At 42.7% G+C, this 9,605-nt stretch overlaps 2 protein-coding genes across 2 annotated transcripts in view; both read left to right on the plus strand.

Moving 5' to 3' along the window:
* LOC100759157 (aldehyde oxidase 2) overlaps positions 1–3,688 on the plus strand; it is an 84,950-nt gene extending 81,262 nt beyond the window's left edge. Inside the window, exon 35 of the mRNA NM_001292060.1 lies at positions 3,635–3,688. Coding sequence (NP_001278989.1) covers positions 3,635–3,688 — 54 coding nt within the window. The remainder of the gene's footprint in view (positions 1–3,634) is intronic.
* On the plus strand, positions 81–2,699 carry LOC103159795 (dolichyl-diphosphooligosaccharide--protein glycosyltransferase subunit 4-like). The gene is made up of 2 exons (XM_027397845.1): positions 81–94; positions 2,552–2,699. The coding sequence occupies exons 1-2, from the start codon at positions 81–83 to the stop codon at positions 2,697–2,699; spliced, it is 162 nt and encodes a 53-aa protein (XP_027253646.1).
* Positions 3,689–9,605: the final 5,917 nt, after the last annotated feature.

Below are 9,605 nucleotides of genomic sequence, written 5' to 3' on the forward strand. Positions count from 1 at the left end.
TGTTCTGAGTCAGGGGAATGGAAGAGCACATAACTCAAGATCACAGCTATGTATTAGCTTAGACTGTAAAAGGTGACTACATGGGAAATCGAAGGTAAGGGTGATTGTTATGTTCTCTTAAAAGCGGGTGAAACAAACAGGCTGAGTCCACAATAGGGTCCTAAGTCTTAGTTGACTTCAAGAAGTATTAACTCTAGATGTGAGTTCTTACAGTAGTTCCAGTCTCTTAGAATGTAAGAGATATTTTTATCATAATACATTGCCACAGGAATATAGTAAGGATACACTTCTAAAGGCACATGCAACTTACAACTTATATACATTCTACAAACAACTTACATGTGTATTACATATCTCACTGTCATCTTAAATCTCCATCCAGAGTTTTGAGTTTTAGTAGTATGAGCCGAAGTTTACCTTGGGACACTGTGGAGGGCCTCTGTACCTGCACAAGTGATTAGATCTAGTACACCCTGGGTATGTATGTGTGGTGGTCCAGGCTTCCTCTTGGATAATTTGTTTCTCTCATAGGCCAATTTTTCATCCCTTGCACAAGGCCTTTTAGACTTCAGTGTCTATCAGATTCTTTTGCCTCACCTCCTGTCTGGGTTTTATTCCACATTTATGTATGTATGTGCATGTTTGTAGTGGTCATCCTTTACCCCCTGAGCCATCTCATCAAAGTGCAGTTTTTACTGGGAGTAGGTGACACAGGCAAAAAATGACTCTCATAGCTGACCTTGCTCCAGATGGTATCAGGTAGGATATACCAAAGATTTAGGGGTTCTCTCCAAGGAACTACAAAGGCCAAACCTTTCTTTGGAATATGTAGGATTTGGATAGCCCAGACCTGCTGAGTTGATCCATATTGCATGATGATGGTGATGGTGAATCCGAGGCTACCATTTCCATTAATTTTAATTGATGGCAACTAGCAAAGATGCTGGACAACTAAACAAAAGAGACTGGTGTAAACAGAGGCAGAGCTTTTTGTCCTGGCTGCCGAGTTCCAAATAATCACACAGAAGCTTATGTTAATTAAAAAAATGTTTGACTTATTGCTCAGGCTTATTACTAACTAGCTCTTACAACTTAAATAAACCCATTTTTTAAATTTTATTTATTTATTATGTAAACAACATTCTGCTCCCATGTATATCTGCACACCAGAAGAGCGCACCAGATCTCATAATGGATGGTTGTGAGCCACCATGTGGTTGTTGGGAATTGAACTCAGGACCTCTGGAAGAGAAGTCAGTGCTCTTAACCTCTGAGCCATCTCTCCAGCCCCATTTCTTTTTTTTTTTTTTAAGAATTATTTATTATGTGTACAATGGGCTAGACCTTTAATCCCAGCCCTCAGGAGGCAGAGACAGGCAGATCTCTGTGAGTTCAAGGCCAGCCTGGTCTACAGAGCAAGTTCCAGGACAGGCTCCAAAGCACTATAGAGAAACCCTATCTCAGGAAAAAAAAAATATGTGTACGGTGTTCTGCCTGCATGTTGCCTATAGCCCCAATAAATTCATTTCCATTCATCTACATTTTGCCACATGGCTTTGTGGCTTTACCTGTTCTCTAGCATGTCTTGTTCCTCTGGTGGCTGGCTCACATCTCTCTTGACTCCACCCCTCTTCTCTGTTTGGCTTTCCCTTCTAGCCTTATTCTACCTTGCTATAGGCCAAATCAGCTTCTTTATTAACCAATGAGAGCAATGCATATTTACAGCGCACAGAAGAGTTATCCCACTACAGACTGGCCCCAGCTATTATCTAAGAAGTGGACTTTACGTACTCATGAAATTGTCCTTGACCTCTGCAGTGAATGTGTTGTTCTGATCAGAGTTATCAAGAGTCAGCCAAGTCCAGAACAGCGCCAAGAGGAGGAGAGGGTGGCTCAGGCTCAGGCAGGAGGCAAAGGATAGTTATCAGCCAAGATCAGAGTGGGACAATTTAAATCCCAGACTAAGAAAGGAAGCACTGCTAGCCCAAGAAACTAGAGAGTCCTTAGACCTTAGACAAGGGGAGGAGGGTAGATTGAATATTGATCTCCACCCTAGAACAAGAAGGCAGCCTAGGGGTCCAGATCTGCTGAAAAAAATAAGAAACTGGCTTTTTGTTTGGATTGATTCGGGTTTTTTTTTAAAAAAAAAAATTTCTTAACTTTTTTTTTTTTTTTTTTTTTTTTTTTTTTTTTTTTTTTTTAATTCCGGGTGTGGGTGGAATTCAGAGGACAGCTTGGAGGAATCCGATCTCTCCTTCCACCATGTACCTGGGAAATCAAACTCAGGTTGTCAAGGTTGACAGCAAGTGCCTTTATCCACCAAGCCTACCTTGCCAGTTGCTGGTTTTCAGACAAGGTCTCATTATGTAGTCTGGCCTGGAACTCACTATGTAGAGGAGGCTGGCCTCGAACTTTCAATGACCCTCTTGCTTCTGCCTCCCAAGTGTTAGATTACCAACTGTGCCACCACATCCAGCTAGTAATTGAGTTTTAAAGACTAAAGAATCCCACCTTGGTTCTGGCTCTGAACTCCTATCTCGAGCTTGTACAGCAGTGGCGTAGGAGCCGAGTGGAAGCTAGTCAGGGTGATCACGGACATGCAGCTCAACATCTTCGCCAACATGCTGGGCGTGATGCTTTTATTGCTTGTGGTTCTCTATCACTATGTGGCAGCCAACAATCCCAAGAAGCAAGAATGAAAGTAGTGCTCTCTCCGCCCCAGGGTTCCAGGACATGGAAGGTGTGAGGGGCCTTCACACTTCATCTCTCCCACCCATCACAGCATACAAAGCAACCACACCTGGAATTTTCCACACAACTTTTATTTCCTCAGAGTCTTCCTTAACCCTATGGAATAAGAAGCTGCCACTGAATAAGGCCCAATATAGGGGCTGCTTTCTTTTCTACTCCCTCCCCCCAATATAATATAATATATATATTATATATATATATATATATCCCCACCTTTTACCATAAGAGTGGATTTGCCTCAGATTAGATCTAGGACCTTTGTCTAGTGTTTAGCCCAGGCAATACAAAGTTAGAGCTTATATACATGTCCTAAAAGACAGAGTTGCAGAAATTTTCCTTTCTTTTTTCCCCAAGACAGGGTTTCTTTGTGTAACATCCCTGGCTGTCCTGGAACTCATAGAGTGAGCTCCAGGACAGCCAGGGCTAAACAGAGAAACCCTGTCTCAGAAAACCACAGGACTGGGGCATGGGAGTGAGTTAGTATTTGATGCTGGCCTTTTTAGCGTAGTTGTGTCAAGCCTGGTGCTGATAAAAGGTATCATTTGAAAGAAATGCCAGTTTCCCCAGGAACCAGAAAAACCCTGCCTTCTGTTATGAGAAGTTTTTTTAAAACCTTAAGATTTGATACAGCCAGGCATGGTGGTGCTCACCTTTAATCCCAGCACTTAGAGGGCAGAGGCAGGTAGATCTCTGTGGGTTTCAGGCCAGCCTGATCTATAGAGTTCTAGGCCAGCCACAGGCACATAATGAGAACCTGTCTCAAATAAATAAATAAACATAAATAAAGATTTGGTATGATTTCTCTGGTCGAGTACTGTAGTAACATATGCATTCCAGTACACATGCTTCATTTTGCTCTTTTATTTCTTTTTTTTCCCCTTAGATCCCAAGAGATGACCCAAAGACATTTAAACCTTGGTCTATACCTATAGCTTAAGCTGCTGTCATCTCCTAAGAGGTAAGATTGTTAAATTAAATGATAATCACTCCAAGACAGGGAAAAGCGGTTTTCAAAGTATGTTCCATGGAACCCTAGATTTATGCAAGTGTTCAGTCAGATCACTGTATCTCAGCCCGACATTTTAAGTTACCGAATTAAGCATTCGTGGCCTTGAATAATGATGACGCCAGTCAGGAGATTATAGTCAACTCAGCAGTTTTTCTCTTTAAATGAAATAAAAAAAATGAGAATGTAGTAAATCAAGACATTTTAAACATTCTGTTCTCTGATTGGTGTGAGATACTTGCAACTTAAATGCAAACTAAAGTCAAATCTGCTAGTTTCTGCCATTCTGACTAACTGCTATAATCTAGAAGGAGTCACCTGTTTGTATCTGGGGGGTGGGCGGTTAGCTACTTCAATTTTGTGTTGCTGCCTGAAGGCTTTAGAGAGTGGCACTGAGGTTCCCTGATATGAAATATATTGTCATTGTCAGAAAACAAATTCTGGGGGACTAAGAAGATTGCTCACAAACATAAAAATCTGAGTTCGAATCACCAGTACCCGTGTAAGAGGGGTGGTGTCTATAAACTCAGCACTGGGGATGCCAAAATGGAAACTCTGCGTTCAGTGAGAGATCCTGTGGGGATGGGGGAGGGGAGGATAAGGTGAAAGGGCTGGAGAGATGGCTCAGTGGTTAGGAGCACTTTCTGCTCTTTCTTATTGAGACAGGTTCTCATTATGTATGGCTGGCCTGGGAACTCATAGAGCAGACATAGAAGAAAAGGAACTGGAATTGAAGATGTAGCTCAATGGTGAAGTGCTTGGTTAGGCAGAATGTCAGTCTCCAGCACAGAGAGAGAAAGGGAGATGGGGGTAGGAGAGGAGGGTGAAGAGAGGAGCAAAAGTAAAAACAGAACATCTCCCCACTTTACCATTTATACCTATTTTTGTGTCAGGATTTTTTTTTTCATGATGTGCAATTAAAACAAAATTTAGTTGTGAATTTCATTCTTAGTATCTTTCACCTATAACTTCAACTCTCTGAATTCCACAAAGTAGCTCCTGTGTTTGTTCTATAGGCCAATATTAAGCACTGACTTTATACCTCTCTCTGGGTATGGCTTATAATCCCAGCACCTGGAAGATGGGAACAAGAGGACCTGGAGTTCAATACCAGCATCAGCAATATATTAAGTTTCAAACCAGAGTTACATGAGACCCTGTCTCTAAAAACAGAGTTGGCAAGATGGCTCAGTCCCATGGGTAAAGGCCCTCGTTACGTGAGTTTGATCCCTGGGACGTACATGGTGGGAAAAATCAGACTTCATCAGATCGAACCTAGTTCCAGTCGGAACTAGGTTGTCAGGCTAGATGCCCTTACCACCTTTGCCATCTCACCAGCTCACCTCCACCATCTGAGCCTCATCTCACCAGATCACCTCCACCACTCTCTACCTTTTTTGTAGACGGGGTTTCATGTAGCCCAGGTTGGCCTTGAACTCCAGATCCTCTGGCCTCCAAGAATCTTTTTTTAACTTGAGGGAGTTTTGTGCTGTTCATAATTATTCTCTTTTCTCCTCCCTCAGATAGATATTTCAGTACTCAAGTGAAAAGATGGCTTAATCCTACCTGGACTCCAGACTGATACTCCTTTACTATTAGACGGAAGAGCTGAGTGATCCGTGTCACAAAGTTTAGAAACACTGTTCAAATCTAACTACAGTAACAAGATGAATCATTCTTACAAACCTGTTTACTTAGTGTCCTCAGCCTAGAGGCCACCAGGCAAGCACTGTGATGCTTGAAGCATGTTTAATGCTGAGAAAATGTTGCTGCAGAAGGAACACAAAGGAGACCTGGTGTGCAGCAGCTATCTTTACCTGAAAGACCCTCCTGGCAGATAAACATGTGATGACTTTGCCCAGTGATGCATTGATACAGGAGCCACTGAGCCCCGGCAGGGCAGTTTCTACAAGTTTTTACCAGGGATAGATAGACTGTGGGTCTGTGTATGTGCCTTTAACAGAAAAGAGGTGGTGTTTCCCGTGTATCTGATAACTGTACAGCAGGTGATTGTTCCCTTTGGAATCTGGGGGGCGGGAGGGGACACAATATTCAGAATTCTGAATGAATATCACAAAATGTTCTGCTTTTATTTCTGTGGGGTTTTGTGGAGGGTATTTGTTTTAGTCTTTGTTTTACTTTTTATGGAAAACATCTGATCTGACATCATAGCTTCAGAAATACTGAATGACTTGGTTTCCCATACATTGAAATAGGTAACAGAGTAGATGAATCATAAATTGTAATCAACCTTGACCTTGGGTGTAAGATATTTAGTAGTTAAAATATAGGTCAGTGATGGAGGATTTGCCAGTATGCCCTACTTCAATCCTGAATTTGATCCCCAGCACAACAAAAATAAAACTAAAAATAATAAATGATAAAACATGCAGGGTCCATGGAAGTCCAATCTGGGTCTTAAGAGCTCTCAAAGGAGGAGAAACCAGCACATAAATTGGGCCTATTGAGTAGAAAGTGGAGGAGAACGCTAACAGTCAGAGTTCATATGTTCTAGTGGGCAGAGAAGGTGAGGCTGAGCTGAGAGCAAGGGGGGACTGTGAATGATGATGCATGATGGGAAGCACAGGGGAGGCTCCTGTCACTCAAGGCCACAGACACATTGGCTTGCAGGGACTAGGACACAGCTGTCCACAGGGCCATCTGCTGACTTTAGAGGTTCCCAGGCCACAGGACTCCAATGGAGAAAGCAAGCACAAGTCCAGAAGAGACTGTGGCACAGAAGGTCAGAGGCAGGACAAGCTAAAGCTGAGGCGCAAGTACATGAGGGGGAGTGTGAGCTTTAGGGAGGTGGCTGAGGTAAAAATTTGAAATTAATAAAACAAATCTAAGCTCTTCTGAAAACAAATTCCTTGGCTTAAAATCGAATGAAAATGTCAGAAATTTGCTTTATTGTTTGTATTGTTTTAAATGGTTATCCATATAGTGGCTTATTTTGTTTTTTAATTTGGTTTCTTGGTGATAAGGGTGGTTACTGGAAAAATATTTTCTTGTCATGGGTGAGTACTTCTAAATACTAAAATGAGTAGCGTCTTTTGCATACAAATTACTTCTGGAAGTTGATGTACTAGAATCTGGAGAGTATAAATCTTAATAAAGTACTTTTTAAAATCATATTTGATTCAAGTCCAGCCGGGTCTACATAGTGAGTTCCAGGCCACTCAAGGCTATTTAGTGAGACTGTTTCTCAAAAAATTAAAAACAAACCACATTTGAAGTCATATACTTGAAACTTGTTCTCTAGGTTTATCAATGGCCTGGGCATAAGCTGAGACACAGCCGCACCTAGCAGCACACACCAGCCTGAGACACAGCTGCACACAGCAGCCTAAGCATTCTTTTCAAAGACCTCAGCTCTGGGGAAGTTGGGGTTCCTAATTTTACTGCAGAAAATAATTCAGAATGAACAGTATGAACCAGATTTGGAGTTTAAGAGTTTTTGTTTGTTTTGTTTCTTTCATTTATTTTTACTTTATGTATGTTTTGTTTTCATGTATTTATATTACTACATGTGTGCCTACCACCCTTGGGAAACAGAAGAAGGTATTGGATCCCTGGAACTGGAGTTACAAATGTTGAGCTACCACGTGGGTGCTGGGAATGGAACCTGGGTCATCTAAGGGCAACAAGTGATCCCAGCCACTGGGCAACCTCTCCAGTCTGTACCTTTTACTCTTTGTACCATCAGAAATGACTCACCCCAAATACCCATATAGTTTTGTCAAAATCAGAGCTACCCTTAGAATTACCAAATATCACAATGTTGGAGAAAAAAAGAAAGGAAAAAAGAAAGAGGGAGAGAGAGACAGAGACAGAGAGAGGGAGGGAGAGAGAACTGGCCAGCAAGATGGCTCAGTGAACAAAAGCAACTGCTGCCAAGCCTGAGGAACTGAGTTCTAGCCCTGGGTCCCTCATGATCTCCACACAAGTGCTGTGTCACACACACAACTACCACAAATAATTAATAAATACTTTTTTAATTACCTAATTTCTGCCCCTGTTTTGTTTTGAGTCAGGGTCTTACTATGTAGCCCTGACTGTCCTGAAACTCACTATGTAGACCAGGCAGCTGGAACTCACAGAACTCCATTCGCCTCTACTTCCCAAGTGCTTTGATTAAGGTTGTGGGCCATCACACTTTGCTTGTCACTGTTTTAATATTTGCTGTTTTCTTTTCTCTATTTAGGTGATTTTACTATTGGCAGCAGCTTGATGCCTATGCCAATAAGGAACTGAGTATTTTGGGAGGGAGGTTGACTTTTTGAAACAAGTTTTACTATGAAGCTCAGGCTGGCTTAGAACTTGTGACACTCCTCCACCAGCCTTCTGAGTGCTGAGGTTGCAAACCTATATCACCACATTCAACTGAAAGGAACTGTAATTCCTTTCTTTTTGCAGCAGGTTCTCAAGAAACCCAGGCTAGCCTTGAACTTGTGCTGTAGCTGAAATACTTGAGCTTCTGATACTCCTCAGGGCTGGGATTACAGACACCAACCATTACACTCCAGTCTTATGTGATGCCAAGGGTCAAACCCAAGGCTCCTTGCATTCTAGGCAAGAACTCTTCCTCCTGAGCCATCTCTGCAGCCTGGAGCTGTAACTCATCTTGTGCTCTATGGATCGTCCTATTTCTTTGCTTCCCAAGACCTGGAGGCACAGGGGACATTTACACTCTTGCCTTTCTGAGCTTAGGTTTGCTTAGAGGGTTTTCTCTGACAAAAAGAAAATAGCCTGCTCCCAGCTCCATTGCAGAAGAGCAAGAATTAATACTTGATCTGTGTTACATAATTGGGTAAATAGCACAAAAGATATGGTTTCCAATTCTTAAGATGCCAAAAAAAAAAGTCAAAGATACTTGGCAGAAATAGTTGGAGACAGAAAATAAAGTTCTCCTCATACAACCTGAACAGTCAATGCCAAACTCTCTGAATACAAAACAGTAGTCTCTTTCCATTACAAGGTCACCACAGCTTGTCTCTCCTATTCTGTCACTTCATTTTTGATGCCATTTTCTAGCTAGCTGGCCTTGCCTCAAAACATTCTTCATGTAGCTGCCTGGGATAGCCTTTCTCAACACCTGTAGCCAGCACAACTATTGCCACTGGGTAAAAGAGAATGGGTGGGGGTGACTTTGTCATAAGGAGCTGTCCTGTCATCTGTGGTGGTCACCAACGCAGAGGGAATAGCCATCCAAAAGTGAGTCCTTTTCCCCTCAGAGGAGACAAGTGAAGTCACCCATGCTTCCTTCACCCTACATGTTCCAGTCAGGCTGTTGGGAAAGGATGGAGTAAGCTGGCCAGGGACTCTCTCATGGCAGTCTGGCTCTTGAGTAAGGTTCACAAGGCTAAAGGGCAGTGGTTCAAAGGAGACTTTACAGTTCTTGTTAACCTTGCTGCTGCCAGGCTGCTGTGACTCGCTTCTTCCCTGCCAGACATCCTGTGGGCCTGCACTCATCCCCACAGCTACCTGCTGCCACCAATGACCATGTGAGGGGTGGCCTAAGCCTCCATTCCTCCACAGCTCTAGAGACTGGAAGGCTGATCCCATACTGTCAGACCATGGGTTTCCAAGGAGTCTCTTTACCAGCCTCTTCTGGTGGCTCCTTGGCATTCCTATCTTGAGGTTGCATCACCAGTCTCTGTCCCCATTGCTACACAGCTTTCCCAATGTGTCTGTGTGCAATTTTCCTTCCCCTTTCTCATATAAAAAAGGCAGTCATTGGATTTAAGGCCCATCCTTGTCACTTAGACCTCATCTTGACTATGTCTGCAAAGACCTGATTTCTGAATAAAGTCACATTCTAAGATTCTGGGTAGTCATGAGTTTGGGG

This window comes from Cricetulus griseus, chromosome 2, assembly GCF_003668045.3.
Source record: "Cricetulus griseus strain 17A/GY chromosome 2, alternate assembly CriGri-PICRH-1.0, whole genome shotgun sequence".
NCBI classification, from domain to species: Eukaryota; Metazoa; Chordata; class Mammalia; order Rodentia; family Cricetidae; genus Cricetulus; species Cricetulus griseus.